The 20922-nt window shown below is 42.2% G+C and overlaps 1 protein-coding gene across 27 annotated transcripts in view; it reads right to left on the bottom strand.

Moving 5' to 3' along the window:
• The window catches only part of LOC117409047 (sorbin and SH3 domain-containing protein 2-like), a 147875-nt gene that overhangs the window by 37008 nt on the left and 89945 nt on the right, over positions 1-20922 (bottom strand). For 8 of the 27 annotated variants that reach the window (XM_058997934.1, XM_058997940.1, XM_058997928.1 and 5 more), the window contains 7 exons: positions 17314-17340; positions 16989-17113; positions 15603-16229; positions 14196-14642; positions 11710-11869; positions 5686-5858; positions 4408-4474 (listed from right to left, as the gene is read on the bottom strand). In XM_058997934.1, the coding sequence (XP_058853917.1) occupies positions 4408-4474; positions 5686-5858; positions 11710-11869; positions 14196-14642; positions 15603-16229; positions 16989-17113; positions 17314-17340 (1626 nt within the window). Of the gene's footprint in view, positions 1-4407; positions 4475-5685; positions 5859-11709; positions 11870-14195; positions 14643-15602; positions 16230-16988; positions 17114-17313; positions 17341-18932; positions 19121-20922 lie in introns of those variants that run through there. The other 19 variants (XM_058998010.1, XM_058998087.1, XM_058998060.1 and 16 more) reach the window with 12 other exon arrangements.

The raw sequence follows: 20922 nt of genomic DNA, 5'->3' as shown, positions 1-20922 counted from the left end.
AGCGGAAAGGTTACCACATCCCATTATTCTGGGTCGGGACTGGCCCAACTATAAAGATTTATTGAAATTAAGGGCAGTCCCGGCCATACACGCAAATGTGGCAGAAAAAGTAGAAGGGGAAATGATTGGTAATGTTTTTCCCTTTCAAGCGGAAATGTTCTCTTCCCTGTTCCGGCCGAAAAAAACAAACAAAGAGAGAAGGCTGCGGAAATGGGAGGGAGCGTTAATGAGACAAGGCTGGGGGCTGGTGGGAGCCTGTTATAACGGTGAAAAACGTCAGTCGAAGGGGGTCGGAACGCAGTGTGACCGAGAGGGCGAGGTTACTGGGCCATCAAGGGCAGATGTTACTCCCGCCCCGCTCAATATACCGGACATGTGGCACTCGAATGTGAACCTAGTGTGGGAGCAGGACAATGACCCATCACTGGTGCACATTCGGGGACAGGTCCGGTCCATTGAAGGTAAGGATGTTGAAGGCGCTGGGGCACTAGTATTTCCACACTTCATTATCAAGGGGCAATTACTATATAGGGTAAACCTGGCCGCGGGCACAGGACATCCTGTAACACAATTATTGGTCCCCCCGTCTTGTCGGCTGGAGGTCATGAGGCTGGCGCATGATATCCCTTTTGCGGGGCACCTCGGAGTTGACAAGACAAGGGAACGGATATTGGCTCGATTCTTTTGGCCAGGTCTTTATAAGGAAGTGTCGAAATATGTAGCCACATGCCCAGACTGCCAGAGAGTAGCGCCGGGTCGAGTGCGCCCCGCCCCTTTGGTCCCACTGCCGATTATTTCCACCCCCTTTGAACGCATCGCAGTGGACATAGTCGGCCCTTTGCTACCTTCTGACTCCGGGTATACGCATATATTAGTGGTGGTAGATTACGCAACGCGATACCCAGAGGCAGTTCCATTGAGGTCCACTAGTGCTGCTGCGATAGCCAAAGAACTAGTGCAGATTATGGCAAGAGTAGGGATCCCCAACGAGATATTGACTGATCATGGAACTAATTTCTTGTCAAATACGCTACAGCAGGTATATAAATTACTAAAAATACGTCCCATCAGAACGTCGGTTTACCATCCACAGACGGACGGTTTGGTGGAACGTTTTAATCAGACTCTAAAGGCGATGCTGAGACGATTTGTGAATCAGGAGCAAAAACATTGGGCATCGCTTCTTCCCTACCTCCTTTTTGCGGTGAGAGAGGTGCCGCAGAGTTCGACAGGGTTCTCCCCCTTCGAGCTCTTGTACGGCCGACAGCCTCGCGGCATTCTCGATCTGTTGAGAGAGGGGTGGGAGGAGCACAAAGGCTCGTCCAAAAATGTAGTGCAGCATGTGCTCCTACTGAGAGATCGCCTAGATTTGGTCGGTCGTTTGGCCCAAGACAATCTCAGATCGGCTCAGCATCGACAACAGCAGCATTACAATCAAAATGCATTAATCCGAACTTTTCGACCTGGAGACAAAGTAATGCTGCTACTTCCCTCAGCGGAATCCAAACTATGTGCTAAATGGCAAGGGCCATATGAGGTGATTCGGGCTATAGGAAAGGTGAATTACGAAATTAAACAGCCCGATCGCCGTAACAAAAAAGAAATTTATCATATAAATTTATTAAAGCCCTGGCAGGCAAGAGAGGTGTTATTTATAGCCCCAGGCAATATAGAGGATGATTTAGGGCCCGAGCTAGAACCCTCTAGCACAAAGAACATTTCGATGGGGGAACAGTTACTTCCTGATCAGCAACGTGAACTACGTAGGTTAATTGAGGAATTTAGCGATGTTTTTTCTAACACGCCCGGTAGAACTAACCTCGCTGAATATGACATTATCTCTCCCCCAGGTGTCACAGTGCGAGAGAGACCTTACCGGATCCCGGAAAGTCGACGGAGTGGCGTTCGCAAAGAGGTATGGGACATGCTCGAACTTGGGGTGATTGAGCCTTCCAGGAGCGAGTGGTGCAGTCCAATTGTGATAGTGGCCAAAAAGGACGGCACCAACCGCTTCTGCGTTGATTTCCGCAAGGTAAACGCTATTGCCAAGTTTGATGCGTATCCCATGCCTCGGGTCGACGAACTCCTAGATAGACTGGGGACGGCGAGGTTCATCTCCACTCTGGATCTGACGAAGGGATATTGGCAGATCCCGTTAACTCGTAGTTCTAGAGAGAAAACCGCATTTTCAACACCAGAGGGGCTGTTTCATTTTACAACCATGCCGTTTGGGTTACATGGTGCGCCTGCTGCCTTCCAGAGACTGATGGACCAGGTTTTACACCCACATCGTGAATATGCGGCAGCGTATATTGATGATGTGGTCATTTACAGCTCCACCTGGCGAGAGCATTTGGCTAGGATCACAGCCGTCCTTCAGTCTCTAAGGGCAGCCCGGCTGACAGCTAACTTGCGAAAATGTGCGTTTGCCAAAAAAGAAACGCAATATTTGGGGTTTGTAATGGGGAATGGCAGGGTGAAACCCGTTGTCTCCAAGGTCCAGGCCTTGGTAGACGCGGCAATCCCCAAAACCAAGGCTCAAGTGCGGTCGCTACTGGGGTTAGCCGGTTATTACCGCCGCTTTATCCCCGAGTATGCCACAGTGGTTAATCCCTTAGTTGACCTCACCAAAAAGAGCGCACCAAATTCAATTAAATGGTCAGAAGAATGTCAGGGGGCGTTTAATACTGTTAAGCAGAGACTTTGCCAGGCCCCTGCTCTCATCACGCCAGACTTCACTAAGAGATTCATCCTCCACACCGATGCTTCGGATGTCGGCTTGGGTGCAGTCCTGTCTCAAATGGTAGGCGGAGTAGAACACCCTGTTCTGTACATAAGTAAAAAAATGCTCCCTCGGGAGCGCAACTACTCCGTCGTCGAAAAAGAGTGTTTGGCCATTAAATGGGCTACTCACTCTTTAAGATATTACCTGCTGGGACACTCATTTGATCTTGTCACTGACCACGCCCCACTCAAGTGGTTAAGCACAATGAAGGACAGCAATGCCCGGATAACTCGGTGGTATCTGGCATTGCAGCCCTTCATGTACCATATGGTACACCGTGCAGGGAAAGACCACCAAAATGCGGATTATTTTTCCCGGGAGGGGGGAGTAATGGGAAAGGTAGGTTTAGCCGAGTGTTCCTTCGGCTCCACTCTGAGCGGTGGGATATGTGACAGAGATCGAATGAGTCTTAGTGTTAGATCTCCCTTTCGACCTGTGAGAGCACGGTGTACGAGGAACAGAGTACCCTTAATGAAATGGCACGACAATTTATTCCGTAGGGTAGATGGAAGTCGGTCAGTTCGGAAGGGGGCGGAGCTATGGCACCCGAGCTCAGTGACCCAGACGGTAAGCGGCGTGGCATCCGAGGACTGGAGGAGCGGATGCGCTCGTTAACCTCGGGGTCATGGGCAAGGGTATAAATAGGGGGCATGGCTTGAGTGATCTGTTCCTTTGCATATGGTTAAATTATATGACCAAGAAGGAGCCCGTTTGTGAGATCGACCGTGAGTGTTTTGTGTCTGTGTTCTAACACTGTGTGTCTTGTGTGTTGTTGTCTCACTAAAGATTACTGAGCACGATCCGGAGCTGCAGCCGCAGGCCAGCGACAAACCCGGACTTCACCACTCACCTTTTCACTACTGGAACTGTCTTTTGTTTTGCACCTTTTAGCACTTGAATCACGCACTGTCTTTGTGTTTGTGTTTAGTGTGGGTGTCGGAACGGGACTTTGGGGTTGCGGGTCAAACCCGTAGGATTATAACGAGAAGTGATACACGCCGCTGTATCACTTCCAGCATTATTATTAGTTACAGGTTTTGCCTTGAGGCTCTGGACATTTATTAATTTAAATAAACACCCTTGCACCTGTACCAACGTTTGTCTGTGTGATTCTTCTGCACTGCACTCACCTGCACGTCATTACCACTTTGCCACAATACCCCATAAGTTAGAATTAAAGTATGTACAATATTTATTGAAAGTACTCATGACTTCAAGGTAATGTTGCATTTTTCTCACACAAAATACATTTTACACACATAGTGTCTAGATTGGAGAGTAAATTACCCCAAATCTTATCTGGAGCGCTGATCACAATAATGACACCCTTTGTAATGCAATACACAGTTCTTATGATTCATGACATCCAGAATATTAGCACAGCCCCACTGGCATGGCAAGTTTGTTGTAAACCCATGTCAAAATAAAAAAGGCCAGGGTCAAGTGAATTTGTTTCATGAATAATAACGCTAGTCTTATAGTGTGCTACGTCTATAGATGATGTAAACATAGTCAACGTGTGTACAATATTTAAGTATAAAATTCACAAGCTAAATGAAGAACTGAAAAACAAACAAACATTTGATGCACTTTGTTACTGTAAATGATAAAAAAATACCTACCTGGTTTGTGCACCATATGAATTTGCTTGAACATGGTCTTATACCAATCCTTTGGCCTGTCCACCGTCTAGATTATAAAATACAATTTAGTCAATTTCTGGAGTTACATGTTTCAAATAGGTTAAAAGTGCAGAGCTATTGGCTGCTTGCCAGAAAATGGAAAAGGGACTGTGCTTTACTTCCAGAATAAAATCACAAGGACAGAATTTCTCTGGGGGCTACGGTTTGTTCAGAGATTAGTACAAGTACTTATCAATTCTGAGGGAGGTGCAATTTGTCTATAGTGGTAGGATTCACTGAATCCACTGCTGCACTTCAATTACAATTAGAGCCACAGTTATTCAATTTGAAAGAACAATACACCTAGCGCCAGTAGTTGAAGAGAGCACAAATATAAATCTGTACAGTAGGTCTATACAGTATACAGTACAGTAGTAAAATCAAATTAATACCTAGCACACTTGCTTTTTTACTTTTGCCTATAGGCTACCGGTAACACAAAATAAATCCTGCTGCCGCATTGTACACATTACTGTACAATGTGAAAATAACACACTTAGTACACAATTAACACAAAACAGATCACAGTGCCGCATTGACAGGTTATGATACTATACATTACCTTAAATATACGTCACAAATAAATCATTTTGAACTTAGATAGAACATTTTACAGTGTACTTGTGGCTGCAAGTAAAACACATCGCCTACCAGCTACTTCTTTTCTGTTGGTATGAGTTAGACTTTCTTTTCTTTGCAAAAAGCAGTTAAAGACATCAAATTCAGTCCTTTTCCAACCAATCAATCTCAGTTTATTTAAACTCTGTAGAGTTTGTTTGTATGCCCTCTTTTAATCATGTTCTTAATTTTAGAGATTTAGTAGCTACTTGTATTTGTTCTTCCGTTTAATTTTGTCCTGCCTTTGGGTCATGCAATTCACAGTGACCTAGCGTCACACTAAATTGGTTATTATTGGGGGACATATGTTGTGTCTGGCACATCCGAATGAATGATATAACAGTGTTTGTATTAGCGAGTGACTACTGTAACTGTATTAACAGTTACTCAGAGGGTTGTTTCAGCAAAGTTCTATACAGTATATATTAAATGTTGATGCATTAAAAACAGCTTTAAAATGAAAAAAATTAGTACTTTACATTCAAAATGAGAAAGTAAAAAGGGGGATTGAATTTTGTTCACTATAAAAATATTTAAACCCTTAAACAGGACTAAATTAAAATAGAATTCTTGGCAGAAAAAGACTTGAAATGCTCTTACCGTTCTCATAGCAATTGGAATTCCAGATTCATCAACTGGCCCAATCCCTGAATAATGAGGTGCTTTAATAATAGACACTCTCTTCTCCTCTTCAGACGTCCTACAGATTGGTACTGGGCTCACTGCAGTGTAGCCATGAGAATAGGGTTCCTGTGTCATGGTTTCAGACAATTCTGTATACATCAATAAGATGGCACATTACACAAATTCAATGATGGCACAATGAAGATCAAACTTTGCGAGCTAAACTCAAATGCTACATAACAAAACAAAAACAATGCCAGCTCCTGCAGGCATTTGCTTCACTTGCTTGGAATGCATGTTTTTGTTAAGATGATAATTACAGAACTGCCAAAATGGAGAAAAGTTAACATTTTATAAGACAATAGAGAGGCAGGACAGCGGGTGGCATAATTTTCTATTCTTTAGTAGCCAAGTCCAATTTGATCTGATTCATATTTGTAATCCCTAATGATTAATCTTCTGATACAGCTCTGCATGAATGATCCGAAATGCATTGATTTTGGCTTTATAATCACCAAAGTAAACGTATTATTAACATTGTGTTGTATATAATTGATTTATATACATCTTGATGCATGATAAATAATAACAATTATTCTTCCACTGTTTTAAAGATTATAATCTTTCCTATAAAGTTTAAATGGAATGGAACAACATTCAAGGAATTAGAAACAATCATGTTTTAAAAATGTTTTTAATAATAACTTAGCAATGATTCAATGATGGTTGTAATGCTTTTAATTTAACTATTTAATCTTATATTGTGAAGCTCAGTCCTGAAATGAATGACCTAATTTTAATAATAACATACCACAATCATTTGTGAACTATATGAGGCTATAATCCAGTAGAAACAAATAGAATTGAATGCATCATTTTTTAATGATCATATTTTATTGATGAATAGCTATATATTGTTTATTGTTTTACTTAAACCCATTGTAGGAGTTCAAAAGCCCTGCACGTGTAAATAATGTATTGTTGTGTATATGTATAGTTTTAAAAAAATATTGAATGTAAGTGTGCACTAGATATGGCAGGCTTTTGTAGTTGTACATAAAGTTGGAAAGTTTTGAATTTTTGAATTTAAGTTTGGCAGGGATGGGGTTAATTCCAACTCTGTGCGGAATGTGGCTGGGGCTTAATTGACTAATTGATGATGAGTTAAGCCCAGCCACATGGTATAAAAAAGGAGCTGGAAAGCCAGTTCTTTTGTTCTAGTTCCAGCAAGCTTGCAGCCTCACTACTGTGTGGAGAGCCAGGGTGAGTGAATTGTGTAGGGATTAATTTAGGGGATTTTGATCTCACAACAGTTTATTTTTAGTGTGTCAGAGTAGGTTCCGGAGCGGGACCTCCCTTTTAGTGGGAGCAGCACTAAGACAGTGTTTGGCAAACTTTTGTTTTTAGCTGTTTTCTCACTATATTTTGTTTTGCATTTTTGGAGTTCTTATTTTGATTACACTCTGTCTGTGTATGTCCTCGTGCACTAGGGCTATCATTGCTGGTACCCTAGTGGCGGCAACCTGTCACTGCAACTTTTTTGTTTACTTGAATAGAGATGCTTGTGGATTTCGTCCACCTGACCTCAGAAGCCCAGCTCAAGGGGATCCGTGGGCATTATCCGGCACTAAAAGGGGCTTTGGATGCCATGGGCAGGGTGGATGACCGGATCCATAGAGAGCGGTGGGAGGCGGAGCAGTCCCAGTTGGCCCAGGCTAGTGCACCCATGTGCTCTATTTGCATGGAGTATGGACATGTGGAGGCCAACTGCCATGACCAGGAAGAGGACGCAGACACAGACCTAGAGTGGGAGGAGCTTGAGGTCCAGAGCGAGGCAGAAGAGCTGCTGTCCCAGGAGGAAGAGCCACGGCTGTGCCCAGAACCATTGCCACGGCAATTTACAGGGGGGGGGATGATCCCCTGATGAAGGAGCTAAGGCCTCACTCCCCCGAAATTGTTTTGGGGGGACGAGGGTGAGTAGTGGATGACCCTCAGAATCAACAGGAAGTGCTGCTGAGATAAGGGGAGGAGCCCCTGCCACCTTCGCAGCCAGAAGGGGAGGAGCCCCTGCCGCCTTCGCAGCCAGAAGGGGAGGAGCCCCTGCTGTCTTCGTAGCCAGAAGGGGATGAGCCCGCCGCCTTTGTAGCCAGAAGGGGATGAGCCCCTGCTGCCTTCGCAGCCAGAAGGAGAGGGGCCACTGCCACCTTCACAACCAGCATCACCACCAGGGGGGAGAAGTGGAGCTCCCATTGTCTACTTCTTGGCCGGGGGCTCCCCTACCGGCATTGCCTCCTGAGGGTCGGCTACTGCCTTCGCCTGGAGTTGCCTGCTCGCCGTCGTCTGGGTTCGGCTGCTCTTCACTGCCAGAGGGTCCTGCGTTGCTGCCAGCGGGGACCCACAAATGGACAAAGGGGACACTGGAGTTAAGGGGTAGGCCAGGGGTTAAATGGGCACCCCTTTATAGAAGCCCAGGGGTCACTGTGGGGATTAAACGGGCACCCCTTTATAGAAGCCCAGGGATCACTGTGGGGGTTAAACGGACACTCCTTTATAGAAGCCCAGGGGTCACTGTGGGGGTTAAACGGGCATCCCTTTATAGATGCCCAGGGTTCACTGTGGGGGTTAAACGGGCACCCCTTTATAGAAGCCCAGGGTTCACTGTGGGGGATAAACCGGCACCCCTTTACAGAAGTCCAGGGTTCACTGTGGGGGTTAAACTGTACAGAAACACAGTAAATAGTAGGGAGCTAATGTTGGCACCAGCTGGCATCAGACGGCAGGGTGTGCAAATTGTTGAGAGCAACCCTGGCCATCTGGTATTTAATAGAGGCTGGCTGAGCCCCAATGTTCCCTCCCACCCACCCATGCATTTATTGCGGGGAGCGGGTTAGTTGTCAAATGGACCCTAGGGGTTCCATTATGAGGGTGGGAGGGTATGTGGCAGGGCAAAAGCCCTGCACGTGTAAACAATGTATTGTTGTGTATATTTATAGATTTAAAAAAATACTGAATATAAGTGTGCACTAGATATGGCAGGTTTGTACAGTTGTATTCATGGGGATGTGCGCACTTATCCTAAGATGTTTGTGAATTTAAAAATTGGTCAGCAGGTGACGTGAGTGCAGTTGGGTTTGTGTCCTCGATTGCCAGTGCCTGTAGTTCTGGGACGGGACTGCGAGCAGTTTAAAGATTGGTTGGCTGCTGTGACGGCCCCGTCCTCCCTATTGGCTAAGAAAGAGGAAGTAATTGGAGAGTCCCCTTTCGTGACCCGGACTGCTATTGCCATAGATTTAGACCCCGCAAAACTAAATGGGAACTCCAGGCCGCTAAGAATGAGGGCTGGTAATGGAGGGAGTCAGAGAAGTTTCAGGTGGGGGTGATTAATGAAGAGTCTGGGGGGGAGGCCGCGGAGCCAGCGCAGGGGTGTGGCTCGGCTGCCTCTGCTCAGGACCAACCTGATCCCGAGCTGGAAGCCATGGGAGCTGATTTTTTAGCTTGTTCCCGTGACTTCCGACTTGAGCAAGGGCATGACAACGTGCTGAGCAGACTCTTTGACCAAGAAGCTGTGGTTAATGGTCGGGTGGTGGAGCCCAGGCGCGCCGCCATGTACCCTCATTTTGAAATTAATCGAGACCTGTTGTACCGTGTTGAAAAATTACCCCAGATCGGGGAAGTGCGTCACCAGTTGATCATTCCTCAGCCCTTTAAGGAGGATTTGCTGCAGCTGGCTCATGCTATTCCCGTCTGGTCATTTGGGAAGGGACAAGACCAAAGCGAGGCTCATGACACGGTTCTATTGGCTGGGGCTGGATGGTGACGTCAGGCGTTTTTGCGCTGTGGGAAATGTCAAAAAGCTAGTCCTAGAGCCGTCCCACGAGCTCCACTGATGCCATTGCCCTAGTGGAAGTTCCATTTGAGCGTATTGGAATAGATATAGTGGGACCGATAGAAAGGAGTGCGGCCAGATACACACACCTATTGGTCATTTTGGATTATGCTACGCGTTATCCAGAGGCCATTCCCCTCCGTCTGTTGCCAACGACCTTGTGAAGGTTTTCTCCTGGGTGGGGATCCCCAAGGAAATACTTACCGACCAAGGCACCAACTTTATGTCCAGGCTAGTCCGCAGAACATGTAAACTTTTGGGGATTAAAACCTCAGTCTTTCACCCCCAGACTGATGGTCTTGTGGAGTGTTTTAATAAGACCCTCAAAAACATGTTGTGCATATTTATTGACAGTGACGTGCACTACCAGCTGATTCCTCCCCTTCTCTTTGCTATCAGAGAGGTACCTCAAGCATCTACGGGACTGTCACCATTCGAGCTGCTGTATGGGCGGAGACCCCGGAGTGTGCTCGATCTGATCAGAGAGATGTGGGAGAAGCAGCAGGACAATTCGACCAATACTGTCCAATATGTATTGGACCTACGCAAACGTCTTGAGTCTGTGGGAAAATGGGCGCATGACAATTTGCAGCAGGCTCAGTACAGACAGGAGATCCAATGTAACAGGGGGGCCCGGTTACTCACGTTTCAGAGAGCCTTTCTCGCTTTGAAGCGAAGGCTGTGTAGCAAGCCAGTGCTAAGCAGTCCTGATTTTAGTAGGAGGTTCACCCTGCAGATGGATGCGTCAGAGACAGGTCTCGGGGCAGTGTTGTCTCAGGAGGTCCGGGGGAGCGAGCACCCGGTTCTGTATATCAGCAGGAAGCTCCTTCCCCATGAGATAAACTATAGCACCATTGAGAAGGAGTGTCTCGCAGTAAAATAGGCAGTTGAGTCACTCCAGTACTACCTCCTGGGGCGACACTTCACCCTGATTACAGGTCATGCCCCCTTAGCATGCCTTCATCGGATGGTGGTGGTATTTGGCCCTGCAGCCCTATGCCTTCAGGGTAGTCCACCGAGCAGGGAAACTGCATCAAAACACACACTTTTTCTCTCGCGAAGGCATGGGGATGTAGGATTTTCGAATGGACCGGTGGTGCCATTCTGGGAAGGAAGATGTGTAACAGGAAAGATCTGTGCTGACTATCTGGTGTATCCGTGGTTCTGCAGGAAGAGGGCAGCAGTCTCGCAAGATCCGCCTGTCAGTCATGGCAATGACACGGAGAGGTGGGGTGTGTTGGATTTCCCGCTCTCTGAGTGGCTGAGAGGCGGGCCTTGGAGGATTGCTTGGCCCATAAGAGCTGCGTTTGGTTGTGCATTCAGGTGGCCGGAGAGAGGATACCCAGTGACGCTGGCGGAAGACATCAGTGTAGACAAAGACCAGGCAAGCACGGCTGAGTGAGACAGCCTGCCTTAAAAGAAACTAAAAAGTAAAAGAAATAATTATGTACCCAATGGGACGTGTGTAGTTGTACAGGGAACTCTGGCCACCCCAGTGTATAGGAATTAACTGAACGTAGGTCGGAGGCCCGTACTGACCGGCTAAGCGGCAGTGGGGGCACTGTGTAAGCAGCACTTTTGTTTTGTAGTTTTATTACTGTGTTTTATTTTCTCTTTTTCTTTCGCCTTTTGTTTTCATTATTATTTTTGAGCACTTGTATGTGCACTGGACTGTATACCAGCATTGGTAAACCTGTAGTCCTGTTTACTGTTGCCAGTATTCAGGCCTTGGCCAACAGCGCCCTCTGCAGGTAAAAATAAATCAGTGTGCCTGAGCGGCGTTACAAATAAAACTTCTGTCTCCCGTGTGTGTCAGTGAATTGCCCACCACCCTTCCACACCCCCATAAATGTTTTTTGCAATAAAATCTTTTAATTCATAATTGATAGGGAAATTCCAAGTCATTACAAACACTAACTGCAGTACTTTACTGAGATGATTCCCATTATAAACAGGGTTAGCTGTTAACACTGCTTGTTCTGATGTGACACATCTTGGCCAACACATTCTCTGCGGAAGACAGGGATTTATTTTGTACTTGCATTGTTCATTTTAATCAAATCTGAGTGGGGTACGTCATCCTTAAGGTACACAATTTGCACAGAATAACTTACCCATGCTGCGGCTGTGTTGCATGACAAGGCTGTTTGGATTGAGAGGTGGTGGAGGAGGGTAATCTGAAAGAGGGTAATCTGAAGGAGGGGAGAAGGGTCTTTGTAAATGACTCAGAGGGCTGCTAGCAATGCCTGGATTCCCGTTCACTGTCATCTGGCCCTGAGAAAAAACAAGCAAGGAATCATTAAAACTACACAAAAATGCTTTATGACCACTAGCCAATAAAAGAAGGAGCTGGGATGAGGTAACACTGTCAGCTGTCAGGTACTTAAGGACAAAATTAGTATGCAATGAAAACAGAATGGTGATAGGGAAGAATGTGGGGTGTTTGGTTATTGTTCTGACATTCCATTTGGTTTACAAAACCAAATATAGCAGTATACCGTGACAAAACATTTCATTAATAGTGCTGCCCAAAAGACAGATATGCATTTATTTATGAAGGGATTGACACATCCAATGTTTGCTATTAAAGAAACACAACTTAAAGAGGCTGTTTAAGGACAGCAGTAGTAGAAGTATTTCAAAATCAAAATCTTGTGATCTAGACAAAAGAGTGTCTAAATCTGACCGTGTTTTTAAATTATAAATCATGTATGGAAGCCAGCAAGAGATGTTTGGTAGCGATATTGAACAATTACTGCAATAACTCTTATAGGTGTCAAGTATTAGCCCATATGACCCATGTTAGTAGTCCTACAGTCTTGTTGTCCATCTTCTAGTGTCTCCATAAATGTATATACAGTAGTCTCCGGCTAAGAGAACACCCCTCAGGAGGCAGGCAAAGTGTTCTTATAGCCGAAGTGTTTTCTAAGACGGAGTTAGAAACCAGACATAATATGAATCAATATATAAATAGATATGTGTTACTTGTCATGATGCACGTGCATCAACATATGAAATGAACTGAATAAGTATGTGTATGTTAATAAACTATAATAATAAAAAGTAACAGACAAACTAACGTTAATAAACTAACTGTCAAACTAAATTAACACAGCACCCCTACACACGTTAAAAAATGCAGCAGCAATATGCAAGACATGCACATTATTTAACAGAATGGTGAAGCAACTCCCCAGAACGGGAAACAGCAAATTGCTCAGCAACTTGTGTCTGATTCTGTTTTTTTTCAAGAGCTCGAACAATTTCAAACTTTTTGTACCAAGAGAAACAGCGGTGCATTTCACTGTTTTGTTTCCATGATATTTTCTAGCAATGAGGTGCACTCGTGAAAATCAGAATACATAACGAGTGAATGATATGATGGTGGTTCTAGATTTAATAACCCAATCAATGTGCCTCAAGACACTCTCATGATGACAAGTCAGGCAGGCCCGCAGGCACCTGGCCAGTCTACAGGGGTCGCTGGTGTGCGGCGAGCCGAACACAACCTGGCCGACCTAGGCCTTTCCCCACCTGGGCGGCGCTCGGCCAACTGTGCGCCGCCCCCCTGGGAACTCCCGTCCACAGTCGGCACAGCCCACGCACTCCACACTCCACACTCCACGCGGAGTGCCTTAACCGGATGCGTCACTCGGGGGGGCCCCAAGAAGGTGTTCTTTTAAGCGAAGTCCCTGTTCCTTTAGCTGGAGCATTTACAATCTGTTTCACCACAAGGGTATTCCCTTAGGCGAAGTGTTCTCTTAGGAGGTGTTCCTATACGCAGAGACTACTATATATGTTATGCTTTTGTTTGGACTCAAGATTCTCTGTGTCGACTACCTTATAGCACAAATTATCTTGCATTTACAAATATAAGATGGTTATGGGTCCAACTCCATAGGCATTGTCAGTAAAATGTTATTAGTATTTTTCTCTAGGAGGGAAATTACTCACACACTATTCCACATTTACTTTTGCAGTTTTAAAGTTACAAATATTAAACACCACATTATGCAAATACTTATTAAATTAAATATTATGGTATGCTTGAATAGTGCTAAATATCTGTTTTGCTTCCTGAGATACAGAAAGTCTTGAGTCTCTAAGTTATAATAACCTACTGCTGAAAAAAGCAGAGGGAGCCACTGGCTCACAGAGAGACGGATGTGGTGGCAAGCATGGTCTCTGAAAAAAAGTAGTGTGCAAAAGAAGACTACAGAACTGTATGCAGGAATGTTGTACAAAGACAACAACAACTGTATTTTAGTGTAAAACTGAACATAACTTAGGAACACCAATTTCAGATGTATATTCAGAGAGGACAGCTTCTTACCCCACCACTTAGGACAGTCCTCTGTGCAATCTAGGCTTGAAGTTTCAAACCTTCTGCTATCGAGACAGTGCCTCTGGCACACAGAAAATCTTGTGCTACAACACTGGCACACTGCTCTTAGATAAGAAAAGGCACAGTTTACAGCAAACAAAGTAATTAGTATTAAGAGTGTGAGAGAACAGAAAAGTAAAATTAGTGACCCACATGCTGTTGACCGAAATCCTGCTTTACACAACAATAAAAAAAAGAAAAAGGAAGAATAATTACATTAGTGACTGTGGCAGTGGAGGTTAAGGTGGAGTCATCAGTTACAGCAGACATCTGACTCAAAGCCGGGGAAGGTGTTTCAGAACTTTCAGTGGTGTCAAAGCCACAGATATGAAGCTCATCTAGAATGGCTGTGGAGGACTCACTTAATGTGCAAGATGAATATTCACTGAAAATGGAATCTGTGGCAGTGGATGCTGTTTCATTCAAGTGCAGTGGGTTTTCAGGACTCGGGGAGCAGAAGTATGGGGCTGGGGTTAAGGTCTTCTGCAGACGTGCAGGGACAAAGTAATCTACTTTCAGCAAGCTAATTGGCTCTACACTGGCGTAGCTGTCAGGTGAGAAACATGATCTGTTAATGGGTACCAGTGGAGGAGGCAGGGAGGCTTCTGGTGAGGTTTGCCTGCCTGTCTGAGCGGCTTTTGAAGAAAATGTCTGGCTTTCAAGCTGAGGGTGAAAAAAAAAGTTAAAAAATAAAATAAAACCTTTAACAAAAATGGCAAGATGGGAACTAATATAATATTAGACACAGTACATATTAGTCATATAATGTGTTTACATTGTTACACAGTTAAGAAAGGAAGCCTGAGATCTGCAGTGGTACCTGTGCATTTAATAAATAAGACTAGTACACTGTCTTATATTACTGAAAAAAAATCTAAATGGGTTAGTTTTTCAGTGGCACTAAAGATGAAATGAACAAGCACACCAGGAATATGGCTGCGTATTTGGGAGAAAATAATCCTTTATAAAGGCTTTGAATACATAAACTACTGCAACATGAGAAGCATTGCTGTACATAAAAAAAAATGCCTGGTCAGAAAATTAGTGCGCTTAGTTTTTAGTTTCAGGTGGAGCTCTTCTGTGGTTAACTGTTGTAACCATGGAAACTTAATCTGTTTTTAGTGATGTACCACAGGCACACATTTAAATTAATTAGCTACACCCAGAAACAAAATAGCTTAGAATACAGTATATACAATTAGAAAACAACTAGAAAAGTATATACAATTAGAAAACTGCTGCATAATGGATGCTCCCAATTATTAGCCCAGCTATAAACATTGGAAACGGTATACCACTGATTAAATTCTGATCTTACTTGTGTCCTGAGAAATGCTGGAACTTTTAGTTTTACTTGTTTTTCTGAATTATCTTATTTGTCTTGCAGTCATATTTGACGTTTGTGTGTAATTTCTAACCCCATAAAAGATTATCCTTCTGTTTTGGAGTTAATTGTGTCTTTGGTTAATCTGAATTTCTCTGAGAAGTTCAAGCAAGCCAATTTCTTTTACTAGCTGTTTGTGTTAAAGGTTGGAGGTTAGGTAGGGGTGTCAGGTATTTTTTCGGTCGATGGGAGCTTTGTTTAGAAAGTGAAATGGCAAGATGGAAACTTGGATTTTATACCACTTGACTCCTTGCTGAAGATGAGAATGAAGATGTCTGTCTTGCGTCCGTAGATGTCATCCATTTGGTTTCTGTAGAACGAACTGGTGACTGCCCCTGAGCAACCACAGGCCCAGGTTCTGTGTTTTGAACAATGGTTGGGGTAATCTGAATGGAAAGAGAAGCTGTGTGTCTCTCAAGCTGGCTTTTAGGATCTTGAGGTGACAAGGAGTGCTCTTTAAGTTTTACTTCTGCAGTGTGGTTAAACTTCTGCTGTGCACTGGGAATATTAGTGGCATCTTGACCTTCTGATAAGGTTAATTTGAGGGCAGAAACTTTGCGTTCTTGAGTCTGGCTGTTACTGGCTTGAGGAGAGACATTAGTGCCATCTGCTGAAAAATTAGAGGTTGTTGTCTTAGATTTAAAGGAGGTCTTCTCTCTATAAGAAAAAGATGTACTGGTACTGGTGTTTCCGGAATCTTCTTGCATAGCCTCCTCATTTGTTAAATATTGAACATCTAACTGGGCAACGTCAAAGGGTGGTTCATGCATTTGACTACGACTAGAACTAGAAGCAGGTGCTTTATTTTGCTTATTGCAAAGAGGGGACAAATGAAAGCTGTCTTTCCTAGGGGGTGGAGGTGGTGCCTTTATGAGCCATAGAGATCCACACAGCACACAATCAAGAAAGAAACAAAGAAAACAAAATAAAACATGTGTTAGTGATGACATTTCTCTTACCTTGGTATCGGGAAAAAAAAAAAAAAAAACTTTTATCTTTTCGATGGACTTCAATTTATATGTTAAGATTGATAGCTTTTAACTTTTAAGACAAATGTAAGCCATAAGAAAACATACCCAATTAAAAATAACTATAAAAAATGTATCCTAATACAATACATTTTATAATGTTTGACTCAACAATATTCTTCTATATGTATAATTCTATTTTTTTATCAAAGGATTCAAGTTTAAAAATGATTTTATTTGAGCTCTACTGTACCACATAGTATGGTGCAGGAGGGCTAAGGGAGTATCCAATGGCTTACAATGCACCTCAACCCTAGGTATGGACAATTCATTTTGCTCTTGAATGTCCCTTCATTTAAGTTAAACAGTTCAATCATTAAGCAGGGCTTACTGAAACAGGCCTTTACAGAACAGCATAAAACAGAGCTCAGTATAGCTGTAACATTGTATTAACATTTACACATATCATGTGTTAAAAAGCAAGTTACAAAATGGGTACAAAAATAGGGTTATAATTTTTCCCATGTTGTATTACTCACATTTTTCACTGTATTACATAATACAGCAACACAAATCAACCTGTGTATATGTACAGTATAAGACACACAAACCATCATAATCGCATGTGAGTTGAAAATGCTTTTTAATTTTATTTACCAGTGTTGGAGACTTCTTGTCTTGTAGATTCGGCCTGACGCTTCTGAAGCCTTTGGCTGCGAGAGATGAACTGCTTGCATCACCATTTCTAAGCCCGTCATTAGCACTGCAAGATCTCCAGACGTCTGCAGAGTATAAAGAAAATATAGTTTAAGGGATTAAAATGACAATACTGAGGCAACCAATGAACACATAACACTTTAACTTGGCCCTTTTTTGTAGATATCATATGTACTGTACAGGCACCATTTTTCACAGCCATTTATTACAGAGAATGCTTAAATACACACTACATGCAGTATTATATTCAATTACATTTAATTACCTGAATCTGATGACTGGGGGTCATTACCTAAGAAAAAATGAAAAAAAAAATATTATTTTTGATGTAACCCCCCCCCAAAAAAAAAACAGTAATGTTTTATTTTAAGGGCCACTTTTTTAGTTAACAAACATTGTTCATTTTGAGCTGAGGGTTACACATCAAGATCTTTATAAACTAATGTAATGAGCAGTGTTGTGTTGCCGTTAGGGATTGAGATTGAGAGTTAAAAGCTCTATAACCACAAATGCAGCCTGACTCTTCTGTATTGTAGTTAAGACGCCCGTTAATAAAAACTTGATTTATATATGATCAACTGGGAATTGATAATCCACAGTTATCTGATGTTTGCAGTTTTAGCTGGCCTATTATATATTAAAAAAACAACTAACAGATAGATAAATAATGAATATTAACATGTTTATTAGCTGGTTGTTAATAGTTAATAGGCAGCCCTTTTTTAACCTGGTTTTCATATTCCATCATATTAATAGATATTTGATGCTGAATACACTTATATGAATTCCTTATTAAAACCGAAAAGAAAAGATTACGAATGCCAAAGTCACGTCCAATATTTAAACTCAAGTCTGATAATAACATATGCTCCAGAAAAGAAGATAGTACCACTGCATACATTTTGAGTATGGATGGTGGAGGATGGGAAGGTGGGTTGAATATATTGTTATATGTGAGATTCAGAGAAGTGGATCTGTTACTTCACCTGTAGTGAAACTGTTCCAGCTAGCTTATTAAATGGACAGAGATGGGAGATTGTGGGAAAATTCCAATGGCTTTGTTTATTCCAAACACTGATCTTGGGAATGCAAAGAGGTGGGAAACTGGGACACTGCCAGAAGTGGGTAACGGACATAAAAGCTCTAAACAAGAAAAGTAATTAATGTGTCTCTGATGGGGTCCGCTCTTCAATCTCTGCTGATTTGAACAGGAAGAGAAAAAACCTTGTTCACGATGTTTTAAAGAAAATCTGTTTTTTTTCTTTTAATCTAAAATGCTATTTTTAATTTTATTTTGTTTTTATTATTAATTATCCCAAACATGCCATAATATAGATGCAAGATTGTTTAAGTTCTTATGGATCAGAGAACATCGGTTTCAAAAGGATAATTCTATGACAGCACGAAAAGGCAGTACAAGAACATTATAATGTACTTGGTGCAATAGTAGTATTCAAACCTAATATATAAATAAAATGGTCAACAATGTCCTTGATTAATAGAACCATATAGCCTTATATTTCCATTAATGAAACAAAACAAGGGTTGTTTAATATTTAGTTAATATTATTTCCCATGTGGTAATAAGTAACTTATTTAATCTTTATATATAGTAACTATTACTATATATAAAGATTAAATATAGGTGATTTTCATTGTAACTGTTTACAAATCCCTTTTAACTGTTTACAAATCCCTTTTTTTACCCTTTTTCCTCTTTGCATATAACCAAAACAATGATCCAACTATGGGTGTGTGTCGTTTCATATTAGATACTTTAGTACAGAATGCCAACAACCAACATTTTACAAACTGGTAGGTGAACTGAACAAAACACAAGGGTACATCAACACTGCATGAAAGATAAAACACAAACTATCCCACCTTGCTGTTCCGAATGTATTTGGTCATTGTATAATAATCCGTATGTGCCCAAACATCTGCAAAATGCCACATTGCTAATGCCCAAAATCACTGTTCTTGAGCATCTCTTCTGAGCCAAAAAACATGACTTCCGCATGTACCCTCACATGTGCTCTGAAACGTACCAGCGCATGCTCATTGAAGTGTTGTATAAGCTATATTACCTCCGTGTGGAAACACACTAGTCTGTGTGACAAACATGGTCCGTCTAATTTTCCATAAGGAACTTGTACCTGCTTTCGTTTTGTATAGTAGACATCTTTCACACTGGACATGTTTCCTTCACATGTTGTATTTTGATGTATTGTTATGATTAATGTTGCATTCAACAAAATAAAAAAAAAACGTCTGTGCTGTGTAAGTGCGGGGGAAAAAAAAACCAAGACGGAGTTGTTCTCATTTTCAACGAATGAAGGAACCTATCCACAATTATAGCAGAACTGTGTTATATCAATATACGTCCCCAAAGTCTTAGATACAGCTCCAGCTTATTCTGAATGTTTGCAGAATGGACACGTATCAAATAAACTAGCAAATGAGATTTGGAAACGATGTATTTCCTTTAGGAATTAGGTCTTTGAGGATGATCTGACATATTTGGTTTTGCATTTCCAACACAACACATGCACAATCATCTACACACCGTTGAGTGGGAAAGTCGAATTTGGCCACAAATTCCATCTCCTTAACAGTTTCTGAAAAATCTGATGTTGAAATATTGTCTGGCATTATTTCGGACGTTCCCTGTGTACAGTCACACTGTGTTGCAGAGGAAAATTTGAATTTAAACTGTTAATGACACCTATCCAATCAATATGTGAAGTAAAACAGCCTGATTGAGCTGGCTGGGCCACCCTGGTAAGCAACTACAGTAAGAAGTACATGGTGTGGAAAAAGTCTGTCAATCAGTTGAAGAGCTGATTATATTTGAATATGGCAAAACATTATTTTTCACACTATCCTGTATCTATTCTGGACCACAATATAAAAGGAGTAAAGTAATAGCATACAGGGCCCTGTATACTATTCAAATGATAATTCATGTCCAGGGCTTGTGTTACCCTTAACTGGTTTCCTTAGTTTATATGCTCAGATTTGTAAAGAAAAGGGTTTGATATCTGATACAAAGACAACCCAGGAGCTACAAGACAAAAACACTGGAAGAAAAGATAACAAGATTTGCTCAGAAGCCATGAGAAAAAAAAGAAAGTTTATGATAAACTGCAAAATAACAATGAATGACAGAAAATAATACAACTACTGTATCTTATATTTAAGTACAAAATATACAGACAGTACTCAAACAAGATCGAACTTTTGAGTCAAACTTTTTCTGAATTCCCATATTACACAACAGTGGTTTCATTTTGCAGAGGTCAGGGTCTTTAAGACCAATAGAACAAGCAAAGCTCCAGATAAGAAGTATAGTCAGGCAGAAATACTAACCACACATGGTTGCTGTCTTTTTATCAATAGAAGCAGATGAGCTATTACACCTGGGTCCTTTGCTTTCAAAAATTGTACATATTATTTTGCTGCATCACTAAAATTCTTCTCTGATCGTGTTTAAACTTATTTTTGAGGAAATACATTTTAATGAGAACCAAAGAACTAATATGTGCACTGTACAAAAAAAAAAAAAGCAGTAGCAGCAGTGTGGAGTAGTGGTTAGGGCTCTGGACTCATGACCGGAGGGTTGTGGGTTCAATCCCTGGTGGGGACACTGCTGCTGTACCCTTGAGCAAGGTATTTTACCTACATTGCTCCAGTAAAAACCCAACTGTAAAAATGGGTATTGTATGTAAAAATAATGTGATATCTGCTAACAATTGTAAGTCGCCCTGGATAAGGACGTCTGCTAAGAAATAAATAATAAATAATACAAAAAAGCTAACTTCCCGTTTACAGAAATGCTACTACAGTGATGTGCAGTATGAGCTTTTTGTTTTTA

The sequence above is a fragment of the Acipenser ruthenus genome, chromosome 2 (genome assembly GCF_902713425.1).
Source record: "Acipenser ruthenus chromosome 2, fAciRut3.2 maternal haplotype, whole genome shotgun sequence".
NCBI classification, from domain to species: Eukaryota; Metazoa; Chordata; class Actinopteri; order Acipenseriformes; family Acipenseridae; genus Acipenser; species Acipenser ruthenus.
The sequence above is the reverse complement of the archived record's forward strand: the minus strand, read 5'-3'. Positions and strand labels throughout refer to the sequence as shown.